General features: G+C 35.6%; 1 protein-coding gene across 2 annotated transcripts in view; it reads right to left on the reverse strand.

The window, feature by feature from the left end:
- RNGTT (RNA guanylyltransferase and 5'-phosphatase) overlaps positions 1 to 27,721 on the reverse strand; it is a 350,620-nt gene that overhangs the window by 58,890 nt on the left and 264,009 nt on the right. For both annotated transcript variants that reach the window (XM_019030091.3, XM_055391168.2), the window contains one exon: positions 9,826 to 9,892. In XM_019030091.3, coding sequence (XP_018885636.2) covers positions 9,826 to 9,892 — 67 coding nt within the window. The remainder of the gene's footprint in view (positions 1 to 9,825; positions 9,893 to 27,721) is intronic.

Below are 27,721 nucleotides of genomic sequence, written 5' to 3' on the forward strand. Positions count from 1 at the left end.
ACCAGAACAGAAGAAAAAGGAGCTCCCAAACAAGTCACCTTAAGATTTGATGCCTGTGCAGTCATTAATAGTAACAAGCTAGGGATGGGATGTGGTTCTCTCAGTCAGGGGGGAAAAAAAAGCTATATATGGCGGAAAATAAGTACATTTGTCATGAATTAGGACTATATGGTATTAATGAATGTAGTTATTGGTCCTATGTCATTTGGGCCACCTGGAAAAAGGATGAAAAAGACCCTGTTTGCCTACAAAAAGGAAAGAGTCTTGCACCTCCGGTAACTGTAACCCATTAGAATTAATAATTACTAACCCCCAGGATCCCCACTGGAAGACAGGAGAAAATGTAAACCTAGGAATTGATGGAACTGGGCTTGACCCCCGAGTCAACCTTTTAATCCAAGGGGAGATCCACAAGCGCTCCCCCAAACCAGTGTTCCAGGCCTTTTATGATGAACTAAATGTGCCAATACCAGAACTGCCAGGGAAGACACAAGATTTGTTCCTGCAGTTAGCAGAAAATATAGCCCATTCCCTCAACATTACTTCCTGTTATGTATGCAGGGGAACTACTATGGGAGACCAATGGCCTTGGGAGGTCCAAGAATTAGTGCCCATGGATCCAGTTCCTGATATAATTCCAGTCCAGAAGGCCCACACTGGTAACTTTTGGGTCTTAAAAACCTCAATTATTGGGCAATACTGCCTAGCTAGAGAAGGAAAAGACTTCACCATCCCCGTAGGAAGCTCAATTGCCTAGGGCAAAAGCTGTATAACGGCACAAGAAGAACAGTCACCTGGTGGGGTCTAAACCATATTGAGAAGAACCCATTTAGTAAGTTTACTAAGTTGCAAACTGTTTGGGCCCATCCAGAGTCTCATCGGGACTGGACGGCTCCAGCTAGACTATACTGGATATGTGGACATAGAGCCTATGCCAAGCTACCTGACCAATGGGCAGGCAGTTGTGTCATTGGCACCATTAAGCCATCCTTTTTCCTGCTGCTCATAAAAACAGGTGATGAGCTCCTAGGCTTCCCTGTCTATGCTTCCTGAGAAAACAGAAGCATAGCCATAGGCAATTGGAAAGATGATGAGTGGTCCCGTGAAAGAATCATATAGTACTATGGGCCTGCCAACTGGGCACAAGATGGTTAGTGGGGATACCAAACCCCCATTTACATGCTCAACCGGATTATATGGTTACAAGCTGTCTTAGAAATAATCACTAATGAAACTGGCAGAACTTTGACTGTTAGCCCGGCAAGAAACCCAGATAAGAAATGCTATTTATCAAAATAGATTGGCCCTAGACTACTTGCTAGCAGTGGAAAGAGGGGTCTGTGGAAAATTCAACCTGACCAATTGCTGTCTGCATATAGATGACCAAGGCCAAGTAGTCGAAAACATCGTCAGAGACATGACAAAGCTAGCACATATGCCTGTGCAGGTTTGGCATGGATTTGATCCTGGGTCTGTATTTGGAAAATGGTTCCCAGCATTAGGATTTAAAACTCTTATAATAGGAGTAATAACAGTATTAGGAACCTGCTTGTTGCTCCCCTGCTTGCTGCCTTTGCTCCTTCAAATAATGAGAAGGTTTGTCACTACTTTAATTCATCAAAATAGTTCAGCACAAGTGTATTACATGAATCACTATCGGTCTGTCTCGCAAAAAGACCTAGATAGTGAAGATGAAAGTGAAAATTCCCACTAATAAGTGAGATTCTAAAAGAGGGGAATAAGGAAGGAGACCACCTCTCCCATTGTCTCCTGTTTCATGAGAAAGCAAAAAGTTAAAAAAAGAAGCAGAAGTGAGATCAATGGCCAGATGGTTTAGTGCCAAGAACCAGGCCTGGTAGTTAAAGATCAACTCCTGACCTAACTGCTTGTGTTATCCATAGATTCCAGACATTGTATGAGGAAGACTTGTGAAACTTTCTGTTCTGTTCTGCTAGCCCCCATCAATGATGCATGTAGCTCTCAGTCATGTAGCCCCCACTTGCACAATGTATCATGACCCTTTCACGTGGACCCCTCAGAGTTGTAAGCTCTTAAAAGGGACAGGAATCTTTACTTTGGGGAGCTCGGATCTTGAGACGCGAGTCTACCAATGCTCCCAGCTGATTAAAGCCTCTTCCTTCATAGAACCAGTGTCTAAGAGGTTTTGTCTGCGACTGTTCCTGCTACACCTTAAGGTACTAAAAGCCATCAATGACAAACCCACAGCCAACACTATACTGAACAGGGAAAAGTTGAAAACATCCCCCCTGAGAACTGGAATAAGACAATGATGCCCACTTTCACCACTTCTATTCATTACAGTAATGGAAGTCCTACCAGGGCAATCAGACATGGGAAATAAATAAAGTGCATCCAAATCAGTAAAGAGGAAGTCAACCTGTCACTTTTTGCTGATGATATGATTGTATACCTAGAAAACCCTAAAGCCTTATCCAAAAAGCTCCTAGATCTGATAAATGAATTCAGTAAAGTTTCAGGATACAAAACTAATGTACACAAATCAGTAGCACTGCTATACACCAACAGTGACCAAGCTGAGAATCAAATAAAGAAGACAACCCTTTTAAAACAGCTGCAAATAAAATAAAATATGTAGGAATATACCTAACAAAGGAGGTGAAAGACCTCTACAAGGAAAACTACAAAACATTGCTGAAAGAAATCACACATGACAAAAACAAATGGAAACACATCCCATGATCATGGATGAGTAGAATCAATACTGTGAAAATGACCATACTGCCAAAAGCAATCTATAAATTCAACGCAATTCCCATAAAAATACCATCATCATTCTTCACAGAACTAGAAAAGCCAATCCTAAAAGTCATATGGAATAAAAAAAAGAGCCTGCAAAGCCAAAGCAAGCCTAAGCAAAAACAACAAATCTGGAGGCATCACATTACCCAACGGCAAACTATACTACAAGGATATAGTTGCCAAAACAGCATGGTCCTGGTATAAAAACAGGCAGGTAGACCAATGGAACAGAACAGAGAACCTAGAAATAACGCCACATACTTACTGCCAACTGATCTTTGACAAAACAAATGAAAACAGAGTGGGAAAAAGTGCTGAGATTCACCTAATTCAACAAACAGTGCTGGGATAATTGGCAAGCCACAGGTAGAAAAATGAAACTGGATCCTCATCTCTCACCTTATAAAAAAATCAACTCAAGACAGATTAAAGACTTAAATTTAAGACCTGAAATCATAAACATTCTAAAAAATAACACTGGAAAAACTCTATTCTAGACATTGGTTTAGGTAGAGTTCATGACCAGGAACCCAAAAGCAAATGCAACAAAAACAAAAATAAACAGATGGAACTTAATTAAACTAAAAAGTTTCTGTACAACAAAAGAAATAATCAACAGAATTAACAGACAACCCACAGAGTAGGAGAAAATGTATATACATACATATATATACACACACACACATATATACACATATATAAATGTATACACATATATAAATGTATACACACATATATATAAATGTAATGCTCCATATATATGTATATGATGAAATACTACTCAGCTATAAAAAGGAACAAAATAATGGCATTTGCAGCAAACTGGATGAAGTTGGAGACCATTATTCTAAGTGAAGTAACTCAGGAATGGAAAACCAAACACTGTATGTTCTCACTCATAAGTAGGAGCTAAGCTGTGAGAATGCAAAGCCATAAGAATGATATAATGGACTCTGGGGACTCAGGGGGAAGTGTGGGATGAGGGTGAGGGATAAAAGACTACACAATGGGTACAGTGTACACTACTCTGGTGATGGGGTCCACCAAAATTTCAGAAATCACCACTAAAGAACTTATCTATGTAACTAAACACCACCTGTTTCCCAAAACCTATTGAAGTAATAATTTTTCAAAAAAAGTTGAAATAACTTCCCCTAACCACAATGAAATCTGAAACTAGCATGAAGATGCACCAGTCTAAGACTATGCTGAAGTCCCAAGTTTACACATATTTATATCTTTATGTAGGGCTTAGATAGAAAACTAAAACTAAAAGATGAGTAAATAATGGAAGAGTGTGTGTGTGTTCAGCTGTAGGAATAATTGTAATGCTCCATTTTATATATTTAATACTAACAGTACAGATGTACAGATACTTATTGGCATGCTATAGCAAATTTCTGAATTCATTTAACATGTGGCCTAATATCTATTATCTTTTTGTGTTCTTTCTTTTCTCTTTCTGACCTTTATAAAATGGAGCTCGTTTTTAGAAATATAGTTGTAAAATATCTCTAGCAAACACTGCCTCCAACACCAAGCCACCCACACTGAGGAACTTAAGTCCTGGGATGTTAATGAACGAGAATGTCTTTTCCTCCATGATCAAGTGAACAATTTCGTATCCTGATTTAATTTTAAAAATCAACAACCAATATGTTCTTAAGAAAAGCAAAGCAGTCTCCATTTTTAAAAGGTTATATCTCATATTTATGACACAACATATTATCATTACATTTAGCTTAATGGGAAAAAAGTGAACATAACAAATACTGGTATTTCATATTCACAAGTCAGGTACAAGCCAACATAGGAAATGAACCTTACTTTTATAATCTAGTGTCAAACATTTGAACTATGATTTTAAAATTGTTATCCCATTAACTTACATTCTAATTAATATGCATGCAATTTGCTGGAGCCATAGGAATTATGAAAGAACTTCAACAATTAATAAGGATAAGGATCTTTTAACAGTGAATGAAAGAAACCTTTCCCACAACAACATCAAAGGAAAAGGACACCCTAAAATCATGAACTTTTTTCTACAGGATTGATTATCCAGGCATAAAGGATTGACAAAAGATTGACTTTTGTCACCGAGCTTGTTAGGAAATGTGCAGATAAAGAAAATGTTATGTTAATAAATCAGGTAAGTGGTAGGGCAACTACCACTCCGATACACATAACTCTGAGACTGTGCTTTTGAGACACCATGTTACTCACACCATGCACACAAAAAATTCTCTCCTTACTGAAATATATCAGATAAGCTTCTCTCTTTTTAGTTACTTCAGCTCTAATAAAGAGAAACAGGATTTTCCAAATCATTGGACAAAAAAATATTGAGCTGTCAGAAATGTTCCTGCTGAAACCTATTAGGATTCCTGGCTATACTGATGAATTCGGTGAATGGGATAGTGAGGGGGGTTTATGAAGAGAATCTTGCCAATTCCCCTCATGTTACAGGGATATTAAAAATGGAAGACAAAAATGTACTTGAATACTTGTCATTATTTAAGGAACTAGAAAAGTCAAGAGGTTCCATAATTCAAGATCCTAATGATGAACTTTAGAGAATGTTTAGATTTAGGTTAAATTAATGGAGTTATTTAAAGAGGTGCTAATGCTATGGTAACTAAGATAAGATTTTTCATTTAAAAATGTTGATATTGTGGTGGCCAGGCATGGTGGCTCACACCTGTAATCCCGGCACTTTTGGAGGCTGAGATGGGTGGATCACTTGAGTCCAGGAGTTTGAGACCAGCCTGGACAACATGGTGAAACCCCATCTCCACAAAAAATTAGCCAGGCATGTAGCATGCACCTGTAGTTCCAGCTACTTGGGAGACTTAGGTGAGAGGATCACCTGAGCCTGAGAGGCCAACGCTGCAGTAAGCTGCAGTGAGTTGTGATTGTGCCACTGCACTCCAGCCTGGGTAACAGAGCAAGACTCTGTCTCAAAAAAAAGATGTTGATATGATGACTGAACATCTTCAGTATTAAGTATCTTGCATATTCTATTTAGCCTTAGTCTACTCTGAAAAATCCTTATTTTTCAAAACATAAAAATATGTCATATAAGCAGGTGGAAAGGAGTTTTAACTCACAACTCTCAAATGGATAGAAGAAAAATAACACATGGAGCCAAGAAACAAATGTGAAAAAAAAAATCAGAAAACTATGTAACAACAACAAGAAAATCACAAAACAAATGTATTGGCTTCTGGCCAGGTGCAGTGGCTCATGCCTGTAATCCCAGCACTGTGGCAGGCTGAAGTGGGTGGACTGCCTGAGGTCAGGAGTTCAAGACCAGTCTGGCCAACATGGCGAAACCACAGCTCTACTAAAAATACAAAAAATTAGCCAGGCGTGGTGGTGCGAGCCTGTAATCTCAGCTACTCGGGAGGCTGAGGCAGGAGAATCACTTGAACTCAGGAGGCAGAGGTCGCAGTGAGCCGAGATTGTGCCACTGCACTCCAGCCTGGGTGACAGAGTGAGACTCCGTCTCAGAAGAAAAAAAAAAAATTATAGGTTTCTCAGAAAATATTAACAGAAAGTTACAAAAACAAAACTGAGTGTCTCAACTCTTTCCTTTTTATAAATTGCCTTGAATGCTAATATTTTTTCATTTCTTATAACAAAGCTTAATGGAATCAATTAACCAACCCTCAACTAATATTACTATAAAAACAATTTTTGATAAAAGATTAAATAATGCTTTCCCACTAAGATAAGAAGCAAGACAAGTATGTCTGTTCTTGCCATTTCTACTCAACTCTGTATTGTAGGATTTAGTCAGTGCAATAAAGAAAAAGCAGGCCAGGGGTGGTGGCTCATGCCTGTAATCCTACTACTTTGGGAGGCCAAGGCGGGAGGATTGCTTGAGGCCAGGAGTTCAAGACCAACCTGGCCAACAGAGCAAGACCCTTTCTGTATAAAAAAGAAAATTTTAAAAAAGGAAAAGCAATAAAAGGCATCAAGATCAGAAAGGAGAACTGTCCTTATTAGTAGAGAACAATCATTTATGTAGACAATCCTATGAAATCTACATAAAAGCTACTGAACTAATAATCGAGTATAAGATCGTAGGGTTTAAAGCCAATACATGAAAAGAAAAAAAAAATCAGCTTTTTACAGACTAGCAACTACCATTAAACAATCAGAAATTAAAATTAAATCCTGCCCAAGTGTCAGGGTAAAAAAAAATTTAAAAGAAAACTTTTATAATAGCATAAAAAATACAAAATAGATAAATTTGCTTGAAAAATGTCTAAGACCAATATACTGAAAGCAACGAAATATTGCTGGGAGAACTAAATAACTAGAGAGCGATGTGGCCTTAATGAATTGGAATATTCAATACTGCTAAAATTTCAGTTCTCTGCAAACTGATCTATACATTCAACACAATCCCAATCACAATCTGAACAGGGATTTTTATAGAAACTGACAAGATGATTATAAAAATTCATATGGGAATGAAAGGAACCTAGATTAGCCAAACAACATAGAAAAACAACAAAGTTGGAGGATTTATACTACTTGACTTCATGATTTGTTATAAAGCTACAGCAATCAATATACTGTGGTTATTGGTAGAGGAATAAACACATAGGTCAATGGAATGGAAGAGTTCAGAAATAGATTCACACATATATGGATAAACTGATTTTCAACAAAGCTGTAAGGTCTTTATTCTTTTCGAAAGTGGTTTTGGAACATCTATATATCCACATCTTGGAAAAAAATATGTTTGAGAGTAACATTCTGGAAAAAAAGATGAAAAAAAAAAAAAAGAACATCAATCCATACTTGACTCTTCTATAAAAATTACCTCAAATGGACAATAAACCTAAATGTAAAACTTAAAAGTATAAAACTTCTAGCAGAATACATATGAGAAAAATCTTTGTGACTTTGGGTTAGGAAAATATTTCTTAGATACAACAACAAAAGCATGAGCCATGAAAGAAAAATCAACTGAACTTCATCAATACTAAGAACTGCTCTTTGAGGACACTGTTAAGAGATGAAAAGACAACGATAGCTGGGAGAAAATAACTGCAAATCACAAATCTGATAAAGGACTTATATCCAGAAGATATAAAAAATGTTCAAAACTCAGTAAGCAAGCAAAAAAACCAATTTTAAAATAACAAGATTTGAAGAAATACTTCACTAAAGAAGATATGGGCCGGGCGCGGTGGCTCACGCCTGTAATCCCAGCACTTTGGGAGGCCGAGACGGGCGGATCACGAGGTCAGGAGATCGAGACCAAGGTGAAACCCCGTCTCTACTAAAAATACAAAAAAAGTTAGCCGGGCGTAGTGGCGGGCGCCTGTAGTCCCAGCTACTCGGGAGGCTGAGGCAGGAGAATGGCGTGAACCCAGGAGGCGGAGCTTGCAGTGAGCCGAGATTGCGCCACTGCAGTCCAGCCTGGGTGACAGAGCGAGACTCCGTCTCAAAAAAAAAAAAAAAAAAAAAAAAGAAGATATGAACATCCATTTCACTAGATTCAGATGGAAAAAAAATACACGAAAAGAATCTCAGTCATTACGGAAATGTAATACAACTACCACGTGACCCAGCCATTCCCCTCCTAGATATTTACCCAAAAGAAAGAAAAGCATAAGTCTATGCAAAACTCATACACAAATGCTCACAGCAGCTTTATTTGTAATAGCCCCAAGCTAGAAACAACACAAATGCCCATCAGCAGGTGAAAGGATAATCAAACTGTGCTATAGCCATACTACTAATGGCAAAAAAACACAATTACTTTTACACCAACCTGATACTTGGCAATAAAAAATAATAAACTCGTGATAAGTGCAATAATGTGGATGAATCTCAAAATAATTATGCTGAGTGAACGAAGGCAAAAAAGAGAGCAAGTGAATATACACTATATGATTTCACTTATATAAAGCTCTAGAAAATGCAAATTAATCTATAATAACAAAAATCAGATTATTGGTTGCCTGGAGACCAGGAAAAAAAAAAAAAGGAAGGGCAGGAGGGGGAAATTTCAAAGGAAACTTTCTGAAGTGATGAATGTTAATTATCTTGATTGCAGTGATGGTTTCACAACTACAAGCATGTCATAATTTATCAAATTGTACAGTTTATTGTTCTTCAATTAGATCTCAATAAAGCTGTTAAAAACATTTTTGTTTTTCAAGGCAGAGTCTCACTCTGTCACCCAGGCTGGAGTGCAGTGGTGTGATCATGGCTCACTGCAACCTTGACCTCCCAGGTTCAGGCGATCCTCTTGCCTCACCTTCCAAAAACTTGGGACAACTGCCATGGCCAGTGAAATTTTTTTTTTTACTATTTTGTAGAGATGAGGTTTCACTATGCTGCCCAGGCTAGTCTTGAACTTCTGGGCTCAAGCAATCTTCCAGCCCTGAACCTCCCACCTCGGCCTCAAAAAGCACTGGTAGTGCAGGCATGAGCCACCGTACCCGACTTGTAAACATCTTTTTAATGGCAAAAGGGATGATCTCAAAGATTAATCTCTAAATGTACTCTTCTAAATGAATCACTGAACTGTTTCGGTCAAAGTCAATTTTACTATGGCAAGAATATTAAAATAATCAATTCCTTTGAAAAGCTGAAAGATTTCTTCAGCAGAAATATGCAAAAGCTAATGAAATTATCACCTCACGTTCACTTTTTTTTTTTTTTTTTTTGAGACAGGGTCTCACTCTGTCACCCGGGCTGGAGTACAGTGGTGTGATCACGGCTCACTGAAGCCTCAAACTCCTGGGGCTCAAGTGATCTTCCCACCTCAGCCTCCAGAGTAGCTGGGACTACAGGCACATGCCACTGAACTTGGCTAATGACAAAAAAATTTTCTTTTTGTAGAGACAGGGTTCCCAGCACGGTCTCAACCTCCTGGGCTCAAGTGATCCACCTGTCTTGGCCTCCCAAAGTGCTGGAACACAATATTTTTATATGTTGATTATTATTAGCAAGGTTTTGATGGATTCTAGATAAGAGAACATCCAGGAAAAGTACACTGAAAATGAACAAACATACCTTGATCTGTGCAAAGGGTCTTTCATAACCTCCAACATACAGGAGGCCAACATTCTGAGGAAGTAACCTACAAAGAAAAAAAAGCATTATTTATAAAATACTCCTTCTTATGAATAAGGTTGTATAATTATCAAAATTTGAATAATAGATATAATATAGATATACTATAAAATATATTAGATGGATGCTGTGAGAAAAGTAATAACTGTGTAATTATTTTTATCTTTCACACTATGAGAGAGTAACCAGAAAATAAATAATTTTATATTTCAGAAAATAATGGGAGCCAAGTGTGGTTGTGTGTGCCTATAGTCCTAGTACCTCGACAGACTGAAGCAGGAGGATTGCTTGACTCCAGGAGTCCAAGGTTGTAGTGTGCTATGACTGCACCTGTGAATAGCCACTCCCTTTAGTCTGGGCAATGTAACGAGACCCCATCTCAAATAATAATAATAATCAGTAAAATGTTGAGAATGAAAAATGTAGAACACTCTAATATATTAGTAATTCTAACAAAATTACAGAGGGCCCTTGAATAACACAAGTTTGAACAGCATGAGTCCACTTACATAGGGATCGTTTTTCAATAAAAGTTACACTGAGTGTGCCTGACTCTCCTGCCTCCCCTTCCACCTCTTCCACCTCTTCTGCCTGTGCCACCACTGAGACAGCAAGACTAACCCCTCTTCCTCCTCCTTCTCAGCCTAGTCAACGTGAAGATAACAAGGATGAAGACCTGTATGATGATGCACCACCACTATGCACTGTACAGGAGATAATATAAACCTAAATATATCAGTACCAAAATCTAACAGGAAAACCTGACAAATACCTATAACCTTAACAAAAGGTACCCTCCAATAAGGCGTATAACAGAGAAACTCACCATTGGAAAGTAGTGGAATAAAGGTATTTGCTATGAAGGGATCTGGAAAAGTTTGAATAGATGGGATTTGGGATTAGCCTCACTCGAAGAGTGGGTACACAAAGGGAGAAACTTACACAATGTCCTGAGAAAAAGATTTGAGATAAAGAGGGCACAAGTATGGACAGAGTAAGAAATAATTTAGTTGGAGACGAGAACTCAAAAGAAGTTTCAAATTAACCATGAAGAATTTCAAATGGCATATATTTTATTTTGCACGCAATATGGAGTCATATTAAAAGATGTACTTATTTCTTATAGAACAATAAACATGAAAATAAAAATCAAACCAAATAGAGGTCTAATATTAAAAAATGGTAATGGTTATGGTCTCTGCATTATCCCTTCCTTCTTATTCCCACAGTTCTAATATGCCCATCTCTCTTAAATGCAATGAAACATTGAGAATGAAGAAATACTATCATTATAACTGTGCTTGTGGAGTATGTAAGGAACTGGTAGTGGTACAGGGTATAGGAAGGACATAATTAAATATTCTTGTGTTTAACTGACCTAAATGTAGATATATCTCATCTTTCTTTTATCACAAATCTTTTCATAATGGACATTGTGAATAAATGGATACAACTCCAGTCTGAACACGATTACACATAAAGAAGAAGAAAAAAACTGCCCATATTCCTTGCCCAGAGGAACTATGCAACGTCACTTCTCAGAGTCTCAACATTAAAAGTTAATGGCCTTTTAACATAATAGAATTCTAATGATCTCTAGGATGACTATAAATTCCATTGCATGAATCTGAGAATGGAACACTGTGTGGTATCTAGAGTCAAAACAAAAAACTAAACAACAACTGCAAACTCAAAACAATCAAAAAGTTCTCGGCATGCCATACTGATATAATCATAGAAAATTAGAACACAAGATTATCGTAACCATCTCTTTTAAATTCTGTTAGTGATTTCAAAACCCTACTTCAACAATTCCAGGATATACATTTATTCATAATTTAACTTCTCTGAAATTGAAATGTCTGTGATGCTAGGTGGTATAATAATAATAACCAGGTGATTGTTGTGAGGTAGTTGTATGATTACCCTTCATTGACATGGTCTACTAGGACCACGAAAGCAGTCTCAAAGCAACTTAGATTCTATGAAATAAGGTAGATATTTAGTCTCCTGGGAATATCCCCTGTCCCCTACGTTCTATAAGAGCCTATAGGCCAGGTGTGGTGGCTCACACCTGTAATCCCAGCACTTTGGGAAGCCGAGGAGGGGGGATCACCTGAGGTCAGGAGTTTGAGACCAGCCTGACCAACGTGGAGAAACCCCGTCTCTACTAAAAATACAAAAATTAGCCGGGTGTGGTGGCACATGCTTGTAATCCCAGCTACTCAGGAGGCTTAGGCAGAAGAATCGCTTGAACTCAGGAGGCAGAGGTTGCAGTGAGCCGAGATCACGCCATTGCACTCCAGCCTGGGCAACAAGAGCGAAACTCTATCCCAAAAAAAAAAAAAAAAAAAAAGCCTACAAAGTATTAAAGGGTCACTAAGAGAATATTAATAGCTGCTAAATACAATTCTGAATTAAGCCAACTTAGCAAAAAGTTTTTCTTACATTTGGAATGTAAGTGATGACATCATAATTTGAAACATACTGTTGATGGTTACAAACACGACTAAAGGCATTTGTTTAGTAGATTCAAATAGGAAATGTCCCCTAATCTAAGAAATGGAGAATTTCTTGGCCCATCATTTGACAAATAAGAAATTAATCAACAAAACTTTCAATCGCTCCCAAATCATTGCTGGTATCAGAAGCTGAATGTTAGTTATATATAGCAGTAGTTTAATTTATTTCCTATATAACAAATGTTCACAGAAAGCTTGATAAAACCTCCTTTAGCAGCAGGAACAGTCACTGTTCATACAAATAGATGCTAGAAAAGGAAAAGAATAAAAGCTGCCTGACATTTAAAAATCAATATGCCTCTAAATTACTATGCATATGCATTTCAGGAAGTTTGCCAATATACTATTTAGTGTGTCCCTCCCTCCAACTTGCCTAATAACTACCTTTCCCTAAATAAGAAATTTCTTAAATATATCAGTTGGCACATATATATGTATGTATGCATATTTCACTTTTAAAAAACACTGCTCTTTCTTATTCATTATCCCTTACCATATATTATATTACCACCTTTGTTTGAGTGGATTTTAACATGTGTCATAATTTAAAGGCCTGCTATGCATAAGATAATACTTTGAGAACACAAATTCTCACTTTTAAAATGGATTTCTTTAAATACTTTTAACTTTCAAAAATTATTTTAACAAACTGTATATGTAATTATAGTCAAGTACTATGTACCACTTCATCATGCACGGTGCTTATATACAATATAGCAATCACACATTTTAAATTCCCAGAGTAAAGCATTAATTCAGCACTAATAAACACATTTATATGTATATTTTAAAATAGAAACCCTAACTCACTTGGTACCAGGTAATTGTTTTGCCCTTAAGTTAGGCGAACATTACCATAACCTTTATACAAATGCTAACAACTGTAAGATATTTGCTTGCAACTAAATACTTCTATACTGTGGCTACCAAAGAGGATGTTTTGGAAAGTAGCAATAAGGAGGTATTGTTGGACAAAAACAATTTATCACAGCTTTAGAAGTTAATAGGCAAGACTAATATCCATTTTGCTTTCAATTTTCCAAACACAAACATTAACCAATATCTATTCTGAAAAGAAAGCCCCAAAATTGTTTCCACAAAAGTTTCTCATAAAAGAAAGTAAAACTTGTCAGGTAATAGAACAAACATTTAAAAGAACTTCACTCACCCAATATTGATGATACATCAAACACAGAAAAACTGCTTTAAAAGTAAATTGAGTCTGTAATTATTTCAAATTAAAAGTTTAAAAGGAGCAAGGGATTCTTTCTAAAAATAAGCTAAATAACTCAAAATTAAATGTTCTATCTACAAGCCATAACTATAGTACCCGTTATCAGATATATTTTTAAATTGCAACAAAATACCTTGAAACAACTTATAGCACCTTGAATACTGACTTACATAAAATTCCACTGCTTAGCAAGTTATCCAAAGACCAGACTACATCCAATACATCTACTATTAGAAAACAAACAACCAAACAAATAGAAAGCAAATACACTGAATATAGTAGGATCAGTAGTGCCATCTTCAACTTAAGAAAATGCATATCATTGATAAGGTCTACATTACTCTTTGAATCTTCTAGTGGGATGTAAATTTAAAAAGTGTATTCCATTAAGCAAATTTTTTTTCCTTTTTTTAAAATTTCCAACTTTTAAGTTCCAGGGTACGTGTGCAGAATGTGCAAGTTTGTTACATCAGTACACATGTGCCATGATGGTGTGCTGCAAAGATCATCCCATCACCCAGGTATTAAGCCCAGCATCCACTAGCTACTCTTCCTGATCCTCTCCTTCCTCCCACATAAAGCAAATTTTGAACAAATAAAATAATGCAGATCATAGCCTCAGAACATAACTTGGCTAGAAATCAATAACATATAAGAAACCAGAAAAATCTCCATGTCTGTAAAGACAGAAGTGTACTTATAAATAACCCATAGATCAGAGGTAAAATCATAATTGAAATTACGAAATGTCTTCAACCGAATAGCAAAATAACAATATATCAAAACTTGTAGGTTGCAGTTAAATCCAAGTTATAAAGAAATTTACAATCCAAAATATATATATATGAAAAAGAAGAAATGCTTTATAGAAATTGATGAGTTAAGTATCCACCTCAAGAAATTAGAAAAATAACAGTAACTGAAACCCAACAAAAATAGAAGCAAAGAGATAACAATTAGCAGAAATTCATGAAATGGAAAACACACTGGAGAGTACCAAAAACACTAAAAACTATTCCTTCTAAGACAATAATTGAATTGATTCTGAATGAGGCTGACAAAGAAAACACACAAATAATCAGTAGTACAAAGAAAAAAGAAAACAGCCTAAATGTAGTAATAAATAATAAGAGGATATTATAAATACTTTTATCCCAACAAGTTTCAAAAGTCAGAATAGAGACACTCCTAGAAAAATATAATGCACTAAAACTGACGCAAGAAAAAAAATAGAAAATCTTAGATGTCTCCCATAAACAATTTTAAATTACTCCACAAAGCAAGCAAAGCAAAAGGTCTAGCAAATTCACCAGCAAATTCTACCAAAATTAATTCTAATTACACACAAATTTTTCCAGAAAATAGAAAAGAATATTTCCCAATTCATTTTATAAAGTTAGCATAACTTTGACATGGACACAAAATGCAATGTGGATTCAGAGAGAATAAGAAAACAAGCCACAGACTGGGAAAAAAATATTTTCAAAAGACATGTGAAAAATAAGTTTCATCCAAAATATACAACAAACTATTAAAACTTAACAGTAAGAAAATAAACAAGTTTGCTTGGCATGGTGGCTCATGCCTGTAATCCCAGCACTCTGGGAGGACAAGGTTGGAGGATCACTTGAGGCCAAGAGTTCCAGACCAGCCTGGGCAACATAGCAAGACTTCGTCTCTACAAAAAGTATAAAAAGTAGCTGGGCATGGTGGCATGTGTCTGTAGTCCCAGCTACTCAGGAAGCTGATGCAGGAGGATCTCATGAGTCCATGAGTTAAAGGTTACAGTGAGTCATGAATGCACCACTGTACTCCAGCCTGAGTGACAGCAAGAACCCGTCTCTAAAAACAAAAATTTAGAAAAAGAAAAAAATAATAATCTGATTTAAAAATGAGCAAAAGACTGGAACAGACACCTCACAAAAGAAGATATGCAGATAGCAAGTGGTTATATGAAAAGATGTTCAAGTCTCATATGTCATTAGGGAAATACAAACTGAAGTAACAGTAAGATACTACAACACACCTATGAGAATGGCCAAAATCGAGAACACTGACACCACCAATGCCGGCAAGGATGTGGAGCAACAGGAACTCACGAGCATTGCTGGTGGGAATGCAAAATAGCATAGCCCCTTTGGAAGACAGTTTAGTGGTTTCTTACAAAACTGAATATACCCTTACCACATGACCCAATAATCATATTCCTTGGTATTTACTCAAATAAATAGAAAATGTATGTCCATACAAAAAACCTGCCCATGGGTGTTTATAGCGGCTTTATTCATTATTGCCAAAACTTGGAAGCAACCAAGATGTCCTTGAATAGGGGAAAATAAATGATGGTACACACAGGCAATGCAATATTATTCAATGCCAAAAATAAATGAGCTATCAAGCCATGAAAAGACACAGAGGAAAGTAACAGTATAAGAAGTCAATCTTAAAAGCCTAAATATTGTATGATCCAACTATATGATATTCTGAGAAAGGCAAAAGGATTTTTTTAAGGCAGTGAAACCATTCTGTATGATACTATAATGCTAGATATATGTCATTATACATTTGTCAAAACACCACCAAGAGTAAACCTTAATGCAAACTACAGACTTTAGTGATAATTACATGTCAACATAGGTTCATCAACTCTAATAAATGTAGCACTCTGATGCAGAGTACTGATAGTGGGGGAGGGCAATGCATGTGTGGGGCAGGTAGCATATGAGAACTGTCTGTACTTTCTGCTCAATTTTTGCTATGAACCTAAAACTGCTCTAAAAGATAAAGTCTATTTAAAGAAAGAAATGAACTATGAAGCTACAGAAAGACACGGAAGAAATCTAAATGAATATCACTAAGTGAATGAAGCCTATCTAAAAAGACTACATACTATATGATTCTAGCTATATGACATTCGGAAGAGGCAAAACTATAGCGGCAAGATCAGTGATTGCCAGGAGATCGGGGGAGGAAAAAAGGAACAAATAGATGTTGCACAGGAAATTTTCAGAGCAGAAAACTAGTCTGTATAATACTGTAATGGTTGATATCATCTGAACATCATGAATCTGTCTAAATCCATAGCACTATAAAACACAGCTAAACCCAATGGAAACTATGGACTTTAGTTAATAATATAACCAATTTGTTCATCAATTGTAACAAATGTACCACACTAGTGCAACATGATAAGGGAAACTGTATGCTGAAAGAGAAAGGGTATCTAGGAAATCTCTGCACTTTGTTTAATTTTCCATAAATGTGGAAAAAGACCTATGAAAATGTCATCAATTTTTTTAAAAAATGCAATGTTGAAGTATAAGAAACGAAACATACAATATAGGCCAACTTCAGAGAGGAGAGGGGAGAAGGGGGGAGGATGAGGAGGGAAAAGGAGGAAAGAGGGAAGGGAAGGGGAAAGGGAAGAAAAAAGAAGCAAAGAAAACCATCAAATTGGGTTTATTCTAAAAATCATTTAATATTAAATAACTCACCATTGTAATTACCTGAGAAACAGGATGGGGGGAAAGACTGTATTGTTATAATGGCAGAAAAGGTATTTGAAAAAACTAAACACCTTTGTATAAGTACTCTCAGCAAATAAGGAAGAGAAGCTAACTTTTTCAATTTTATCTAAATGATCTAAGTAAATAAATAAATCAAATCCTAGAGGAAACACACTTAATGGGGAAATTTTAAAATTTTAGATGGAGAAGAATGCAAAAACACCTTCTATCACCATTTTTGTTTAACAATGTACTAGAGGTCCTAGCCAGTGTATTAAGGCAAGGAAAAACATGATCTAAGGTTTAGAGGGAAAAAAGCTCACATTATTCATAAACATAATATATATACATATGTATTCCCCCCAAAATGCAGAAAAATTATTAGGATTAATCAATGAATTTATAATAAGATTCCTGGATACTAGATCAATTAGAGAAAAATAGCAGTTGTATTACCAGCAACATGCAGTCAAAAAATGAAACTGGATGATCCAATTCAAAATGAAATGATAAAAAATATTTTTAATCTAGGAATAAAACTAACAAAAGAAGTGAAAGACCTTAATTAATAAAAGTATCAAACATTATTGCAAGAAATTTAAGAAAACCTAAGTAAATGAAAGAATACAACATGTTCATAGGTAGGAAATTACAACACTGTTACCACATAAAATGTTCACAGCCTGATTTATATATTAAATGCAATCTAAAAACTCCTGACAGAATTTGTATGAGAAACTTTATAAGCTCATTCGAAAATATATGAGAAAAAGCAAAACAACAAAAATATTAAAAATTATCCTAAAGAAGAACAAAGTAGGAGGACTTGCTTACTAGATATCAAGACTTCTTCTCATGAAGCTTTAGCAATAATGAAAATGTGATTGACGTAAGGACAAACAAGTACGTCAGTAGAATAGAACAGAGAACCTAGAAACAGACCTACGCATAGGCACTGAATTTATAACAAAGGTGGCACTGCAGAGCAGAAGTGAAAGGATAATCTTTCTAATAAACAGTGCAGGGATAACTGGCTATCCACACAGATGAAAATAATGCCATACAGGAAAATACTGGTATATCTGTCTACATTAAAATTAATAATTTATGTTTATCAAGAGATAGACTAAGATCCAAACTTTGCACAAGTCACAAGAATAAACTCCAAATGGATTGGGAATCTAAGTACAAAAAAAGGAGAAACCTTACAAGTATTAAAAGAAAACCTGAGTAAATTCCTCTTCAATCTTGATATAACAAGGAAATAAGAGAAAATGTTGGTAAATCGTACTATGTAAATTTTTTTTAAATGGCATGGCAAAAAAACACCATAAACAAAGTCAAAAGATAACTGACAAACTGGGAGAAAATATTTGTAACATATACCACAGAAAAGGGACTACTAACTTTAATATATAAAGAACTCTTAAACATTGAGAAGAAATGGGAAAAACACATTAAAAAGATAATTCAAAAATATAAAACATGGACATTAAGCATATGTAAAAATATTCAAACTCACTTGTAACTAGAAAAATGCAAATTAAAACAACACTGAGATACAATTCCCACTTACCAGATTGGCAAAATTAAAAGGTACGGACAACACATTCTGCTGGCCAGGCTGTGGAAAACAGACACTCTCATATACTACTATTGGAAATGCAAACTAGTATAACCCGTCTGGAGGGAAATTTGGCAAAACTACACATGCACTTAGCTTTTGACCCAGTCATCTTCCTTCTGACAATGTCCTTGAAGATGTACCTCCAAAAACTAAAAAATACATATGCACAACGCTATTTACTGCAGCACGGTTTGCAGTTGCAAAATGTTAAGGACAACCCAAACGCTCAGACATGGCAGAGTGGTTAAATAAGCTACGGTTAAATCCACACCGTGGAATAATATGCAGCGGTAAAAAATGAGGACAATCTCTACTTACCAATAGGAAATGATTTCCAGGATATATTTACTGTGTTAAGTGAAAAAAAGAAGGTGCAAGAGAGGATATACAGTATGCTATCCTTTGGTAAAGAAAAAGTACAAAACATTCATGTGTCTGTTTCTTTGTACAAAGGAATTACAGGAAGGCTAAAACAGAAACTAAAGAGACTGGTTTCCCATGAGGGATAGGTGAAAACAGGTAGAAATCATGGGGGAATAAAAATAGGGCAGCAGGATGAGTGAAGAGTGACATATCTATGAGAGTATCTTTTTATACAGTTAGGACTTAGAACCATTACAATGTTTCATATACCAAACGATCAATTAAAATCAATCAGTATGTTGAGAGAACCTAAAAAGGAATGAAAATAATTATATTTACAAATGAATAATACACATGAAGGGGGATGGGGACGAAAAGGAACTAATTTAAGTAACTTCAGAAAATAGTATTTTGACTATATTCTCTAAGGCTACCAACAAAAAGAACTGTAGACAAACACAGTACTTAAGTCAATAAACTTGTTTCTCATATGGGTACTGGTTAGTAATTATGAAAATATATACTAGGATTTAACAAACAAATATATCATGGATAAAGAGATGCAGGTTTCTCACTGTACAAAGAGTTACAAATAAGAAAAGGAGAAAGGACAGAATTAACATTTTGATGTTGGATAAGGACTATCAGTAAGGCCTCATGCCTTTTAATATACTGACAGATGGAAGAAGAAATAAATACAAATATACACGTAGGTGCTTGTTAGTATATGATACATTCCTAGCTCTGTCAACAGAGAGGGCTTAGAATGACAACCAGAAGCAATGACCACACCTAGGATTAGATTTTTATTTCTAACTATCATTCACCAATAAAAGAAACCAGGGCTCCTTAGAGAAACAGCTAATTCCTGGGCCGAGGAAAGAAAATAGAAGATTCTGTAACATCTTATGGTACTAGAAAGTAAGGAAGTACTGAAAAATGATGGAAAGCGTGTCAAAAAGACACAGAAGCCAACTTGAAAGAGTTCCCAATGGTCAAAATCAAAACACTAAAATAAAATTATAGTATTGGATTATAACCCATAAAATAAAATACAGCTCTGACCCTTGAATAACGTGGGTTTGAACCACGTAGGTCCACTTATACGCAGATTTCTTCCACCTCTGTCCTCACTGAGACAGCAAGAACAACCCCTCCTCTTCCTCAGCCTTCACAATGATGACAAGGATGAAGACTTTTAGGAAGATCCACTCAAGTCTAATGAATAGCATATTTATTTTCTTTTCCTTGTTATTTTCTTAATATTTTCTTTTCTCTAGCTTTATTATAAGAATATAGTGTATAACACATGTAACTACAAAATACATGTTAATTGACTGTGTATGTTATTGGTAAGGCTTCCAGTCAACAGTAAGCTATTAGTAGTTAGGTTTGGGGAGGAGTCAAAAATTATATGCAGATTTTCTACTGCAAGGGAGTCAGTGCCCTTGCATTGTTCATGGGTCAACTTTATTCTTAAGTCCATACCAATAGGCCAGGTGTGGTGGCTCACACCTATAATCCCAGCACTTTGGGAGGTCAAGGCAGGAGGACTGCTTGAGGCCAGGAGTTCAAGGCCAGCCTAGTCAACATAGTGAGAACTTGTCTCTATAAAAAATAAACAAGTACATTTTTTAAAAAGTCTATACCAGGCCAGGCGTGGTGGCTCACACCTATAATCCCAGCACTTTGGGAGGTGGGCAGATCACCTAAGGTCAGCGGTTCGAGACCAGCCTGACCAATGTGGCGAAACCCCGTCTCTACTAAAAATACAAAAATTAGCCAGGCAAGGTGGCAGGCGCCTGTAATCCCAGTTACTCAGGAAGCTGAAGCAGGAGAATCACTTGAATCCAGGAGGCGGAGGTTGCAGTGAGCCGAGATCGCGCCATTGCACTCCAGCCTGGGGCAACAGAGTGAGACTCTGTCTCAAAAAAAAAAAAAGTCTATACCAATATAAATAAATTTATGAGAAGAGACAGTTCTTGTTTACAGTAAAATTTCTCCTAATACATGAAAAAAGAATGAGAAAAATTTAAATTCACCAATATTTAAAATATTTACCAAACTGAAATTTAAAACCACCACAGTAATAATTGTTGCAAGCAAAAAACATCAAAAGGTATTAAAATTAGAAAATGAAAGTTTAGTGAGAAACATTATATTGCATAGTCTCAAAGTTTCTCCCCAGAAAAACATGTAACAATTACAAAAAAAAAAAAATAGCAACTTTAGAGAAACACTGCAAGTAATTATGGTTAACTATCACCAGTATTAAAGCTTATCAACACACCCCCTTCACTACCAACATATAATGCACTGAGAAAAGCATTATTTTCATAAGTTCTTGCCAAAAAATGCAAAAGACCCAACTAAGTGACAGTCTACAAAATAACTGACCAGTATTCTTTTAAAAGTATCAAGGTCATGAAAAACAAGAAGAAAGTATTATCACAGATTGGATGAAAGAGCCACAACAACTAAATGTAATATAGGATCTTAGAGTGGATCCTAGATGAGAAAAAGTATATTATTGGGGAAACTGGCAAAATTAGAACAATAAATGTATATAAGTTGATAGCATTGTACCAATGTTTATTTTCAGATTTTAATAAATGTCCTATGGTTATGTAAGATATTAAAAATGGGGAAAACCACGTGAAAGATATACAGGAATACTCTATGAAATATTTTTGCAACTTTTCTGTAAGTCTAGAATTATTTTAAAATTAAAAAAAAAATCGGTCGAGGGCAGTGGCTCACACCTATAATCCTAGCACTTGAGGAGACCAAGGTGGGAGGATCACTTGAAGCCAGGAGCTCAAGACTGGCCTGGGCAATGTAGCAAGACCTTATGTCTACAATGATTTTTTTTTTTTAAGTTAGTCAGGTATGGTGGCATGTACCTGTAGTCTCAGCTACCTGAGGCTGAGGTGAGAGGATTGCTTGATCCCAGGAATTTGAGACTGCAATAAGCTATGATCACACTACTGCAGTCCAGCCTGGGTGACAGAGTGAGACACCCCATCTCAAAAATAAATAAATAACATTTTAAAAAGTTAAAATGAGATCATTTAGAGACTGAAAGAAACCAATGAGTAGATGAAATTTATAACACACATTATCTCCTAGGTTGAACATATGACTACTCTAGGATCTGGCAATTCCAATTTTGTGTGAATACATGTGTCCTAAAGTACATGTGCATTATGTTTGACTATTACTGGTAAGCACCTCAAACTGCTATCCATCAAGTGCCTATATATAATATTATACACCAATGAAAAGGAATGAATTCCATACAACATCATGAATGAATTTCAAAATCCTAATACTGAACAAAAGAAGCTACACGTCAAAGAGCAAAGTGTGGTTTGGATTTGTGTCCCCGCCCAAATCTCATGTCAAATTGTAATCCCCAATGTTGGAGGAGGGGCCTGGTGGGAGGTGACCGGCTCATGGGAATGGATTTCCCCCTTGCTGTTCTCATGATAGTGAATGAGTTCTCACGAGACATGGTTGTTTAAAAGTGTGTAGCACCTCCCCCTTTGCTCTCTCTTCCTCCTGCTCTGGCCATGTAAGATGTGCCTCCTTCCTGTTTGCCTTCCACCATGATTGTAAGTTTTCTGAGGCCTCCTTAGGCATGCTTCCTGTACAGTCTGCACAACTGTGAGTCAATTACACCTCTTTTCTTTATAAATTACCCAGTCTTAGGTAGTTCTTTATAGCAATGCAAGAACGAACCAATACAGTTAAGTGCAAGAACAAACTAATACAGTTATATTTATGTAAGGATCAAAACCACGCAACAGCAAACACTAATTTTACAGATGACTACCTAAGTAGTAAAAGTGTAAAGAAGAGCAAAGTAAAAACCACAGAGGTTGGGATACTGGCTATCTTTGGGTGGGAGAAAGCTGTGATTGAAAAAAGGCATGTTAGGGCCTCTAGGATGCCGGCAATATTATTTCTCTTGCCCTAAGTAGTTATTAAATGGGTGTTAGTTACATAAAATTTCATTAAGCTGTATATTTATGTTTTATGAACTTCCTACATGGGTACTGTATTTCATAATATAAAAGGTTGTAATACATAATACAAAAAGCACAAAGAAAAAACCAACATAAGCAATCAGTAAGACAGACAGATTGACTCCTAAACAAGGGGTACAATATTAATTGATATATTAACATATTTTAATAGTGATAGATGAATATTTTAAGAGATGAGCTTCCAGGAAACCCTGAAGTCATTCATCCCCTTCTTAGTAAAGAACTGCATAAACATAATATAGAAACAAAAATCTCACATAATCTTAGCATAATGATTTTAAATACAAATGCATTAAACTTTTAAAAAGAAACATAACTACATTAAAATGTATAGACTCAGCCAAGATAGAGTTACAAGACCACAAACACAACAAAATGATGGTTTTCAGAAACTGAACAACAGGTAGAGCAAGCCAGTGATAACTGAAAGAGAGGAGGCAAATGAAGTGCAGCCCATGACTACTCTGGCTTACTACCTGGAGCTTTCAGACCACAGTGCAAGAAGGAAGAATGCAAGCCTATACACCCTAAAATATTTGCTCTCTGGTTATTTGCCAGCCCCTGCCCTAAATAAATGAAATTGTATGTCCACAAAGAGGCTGTACCCAAGTTTCAAAGCAATTTATTCATAATAGCCAAAAATTAGAAATATCTCAAATGTCCATCAACTAGTAAATGGATAAGTAAATGGATAAGTAAATGGTGATATAGTCATACAACAAAATAATACTCAGCAAAAAAAAAACAAGGGCTATTGATAAATGTGACAACATGGATGAATGTAATATTGAAAGAAGCCAGACACACTACCTCAATAAAACACATATTGTATGTTTCCACTGATATAAATTTATAGAAAATGAATACTAAACAGCAGATGATTGCCAGAGAAGGGAGTGAGGATATGAAAAAAGGGAAGAAGGAAAAGAGGGAAGGATTAGAAAAAGACAGAAGGAAAATTTTGGGGGTGATGGACATGTTTATCATCTTATCCTGGGAACAGTGATTTCATACGTAAAAACTGATTAACTTGCAAACTTTAAATATGTGCAGTTTATTATAAATCAATTATTCCTCAAACCTGTAAACAATACAGACTTCATCTCTCAAATTTTGTTTAAAATATATATATATAAAAGAAAATCTACAGCTGTTCACAGACCATACAGCGAAATAAGTCTGCAAATAATTCTAAATAAAAAGGGCAATCAAAAAATTACCTTGAGACAAACAAAAAGCAACACACCAAAACTGATGAGATGCAGCAAAAGCAGTTCTAAGAGGGAAATTTATACAAATAAACACAATAAACACCTAGAGCAAAAAAGATCTCAAACAACCTAATATTACATCTTAAGGAAACAGAAAAAGAAAAAGCCCAAAGTTAGCAGAAAGAAGGAAACAATAAAGATCAAAGCAGAAATTTAAAAATTAGTGACTAGAAAATAGAAGAATAAATCAATGAAACTAAGAATTGATTTTTTGAAAAGATAAACAAAATTGGCAAACCCTTACCTAGACTGAGAAAAAAAGATTCAAATAAATGAAATCAGAAATGAAAGAAGAGATATTACAACGGATACCTTAGAAATACAAAGGATCATAAGAGATTATTATGAACAACTATATGCCAATAAATTAGATAATAGAAGAAACGGGTAAATTCCTGGACATACATAACCTATCAGAACTGAATCATAACGAAATAGAAAATTAGAACAAACCAATTACAACTAAGGAGATTGAATTTGTAATAAAAAGTCTCTCATCAAAGAAAAACCCAGAACCTGATGGCTTCAGGCTGATTTTTACCAAACATTTAAAGAACTAATAATACTACCAAACTCTTCCCAAAAATCCAAGAGGAGAAAATACTTCCAAACTCTTTTAACAAAGCCAGCATTACCCTGATACCAATGCCAGACAGAACATTACAAGAAAACTATGGACCAATATCCTTGATGAACGTAAATGCAAAGCTCCTCAATGAAATACTAGCAAATCAAATTCAATAGCACATTAAAAGGATCATACACCACAATCAGTAGGATTTGTCCCCAGAATGAAAGGACAGTTAAACATACACAAGTCTATAAATGTGATAAGCCACATTAACAAAATGAGGAACAAAACTCAAGTGATCATCTCATTAGCTATGGCAAAAGAATCTGACAAAATTCAACATCCTTTCATGATAGAAAAAATTCTCAAATAGGTACGAATAAAATGTACCTCAACATACTAAAGACCACATATGACAGGCCAACAGATAACATTATATTCAACAATAAAAAGTTGAAACCTTCTCTTCTAAGATCAGGAACAAAGCAAAGACCACTACTCTCACCACTTCTCTTCAACATAGTACTGGAAGTCCTTGCTGGAGCAAGTAGGCAAGAGAAAGAAAGAAAAGGCATCCAAATAGGAAAGGAAGTAGTGAAATTGTCGATGCTTGCTGATCTTATATGGAGAGAGCTACAAAGATTCTACCAAACAAAAACAAAAACCTATTAGAACTAATAAACAAATACAGTCAAGTTGTAGAATATAAAATCAACACACAAAAATCAGTAGCATTTCTATATCCTAACAACAAACTATCCAAAAATGAAATCAACAATCCCATTTATAATAGTTAAAAAATGAATAAAATGCTTAGAAATAAATTTAAAAAGTGAAAGGCCTACACACGAAAAATTATAAAACACTGATGAAAGAAACAGAAGACACAAGTAAATGGAAAGATACTCCTTGTTCATGGATTAGAAGAATTAATATTGTTTAAAAGTCCATACTACCCAGTGATTACAGATTCAATACAATCCCTATCGAAATTACAATGACATTTTTCACAAAAATAGAAAAAAAAATTCTAAAATTCCTATGGGACTACAAAAAACCCTGAATAGCCAAGGCAATTTTGAGCAAAAAGAATAAAGTGGGAGGTATCACACTACTACTAATTTCAAACTGTATTACAAAGCTATAGTAATTAAAACTGCATGGTACTGCCATAAAAATAGATACACTGACCAATGGAAGAGAATAGACAGCTCAGAAATGAACCCACATATTTATGGTCAATTGATTTTTGACAGAGGTTCTCTCCCTCTCTCTCCTCCCTTCCACCTTCCACCACAGCATGGCCCAGCACAAAGGCCCTAATCACATACTAGCCCCTTGATTAACATACCAGCCCCCTGCTCTGGACTTCTCAGCCTCTGGAACTCTGAGAAATACATTTGTGTTCATTATAAATTGCCCAGTCTGTGGTATTGTTTGTGGCAGCACAAACAAACTAAGACAAAGACTTAAATGTAAGACCTGAAACTGTAAAACTACTGGAAAAAAAATAGATCAAAAACTACATAACATTGGTCTGGGCAATGATTTTTTGAATTTGACCCTAAAAGTTCAGGCAACAAAAGCAAAAATAGACAAATGGATTTACATCAAACTAAAAACCTTCTGCACAGCAAAAGAACAACAAAGTGAAGAGACAACCTACAGATTTGGAGAAAATATCTGTAAGCCAGACATTTGATAAGGGATTAATACCCAAAATATATAAGGAACTCAAAAAAACTCAAAAGCAAGAAAACAATCTTGATTGAAAAATGGGCAAAGAACCTGAACAGACATTTCTCAAAAGACAACATACAAATGGCCAACAGGTATATGAAAAATTGTTCAATATCACTAAGCATTAGGGAAATGTAAATTAGAATCACAATGAGATACCACCTCATACCTACCACCACATTTTCAAAACGACAAAAGATAACCAGTTTTTGCAAGGAAAAAAGAAACCTTTTGTATACTATTGGTGGGAATGTAAGTTAGTACATGCATATGGAAAACTATATAGAGGTTCCTCCAAAAACTAAAAGTAGAATTATGATATGATCCAGCAATCCCACTTCTGGGTATATATCTAAAGGATTTGAAATCAGTATGTCAAAGAGATATCTGCACTCTTGTGTTTACTGCAGCACTATTCACAATAGCCAAGTTATGGAATCAACCTAAATGTTCATTGACAGATGAATGGATAAAGAAAATGTGGTATACATAAACAAATGGAATATTATTTAGCCTTTAAAGAAAGATATTCTGTCATTTGTGACAACATGGAAGAATCTTGAGGATGTTATGCTAAGTGAAATAAGTCAGGCACAGAAAGACAAATACCGCATGATGTTCTCACTTACATGTGAAATTGAAAAGAATCTAACTTATAGACTAGAGGTGAACGGTTGGTGGTGACCAAAGGTTAGGGGATGGGGGAAACAGGGAGATGTTGATCAAAGTGTACAGTTTCAATTAGACAGGAAGAAAAAGGTTTTTGGGATATACTGCACAGCATAATGACTACAGTCAATAACAGTGTATTCTACACTTCAAAATTGCTAAGACAGCAAATTTCAAACGTGCTCACCACAAAAAAGTGTAATTATGTGAAGTGAAGAATGTCAATTAGCTTGGTTTAATAATTCTACTTTGTATACATATAACATCACTTTGTACCTCATAAA

This window comes from Gorilla gorilla, chromosome 5 (genome assembly GCF_029281585.2).
Source record: "Gorilla gorilla gorilla isolate KB3781 chromosome 5, NHGRI_mGorGor1-v2.1_pri, whole genome shotgun sequence".
In the NCBI taxonomy this organism is placed as follows: Eukaryota; Metazoa; Chordata; class Mammalia; order Primates; family Hominidae; genus Gorilla; species Gorilla gorilla.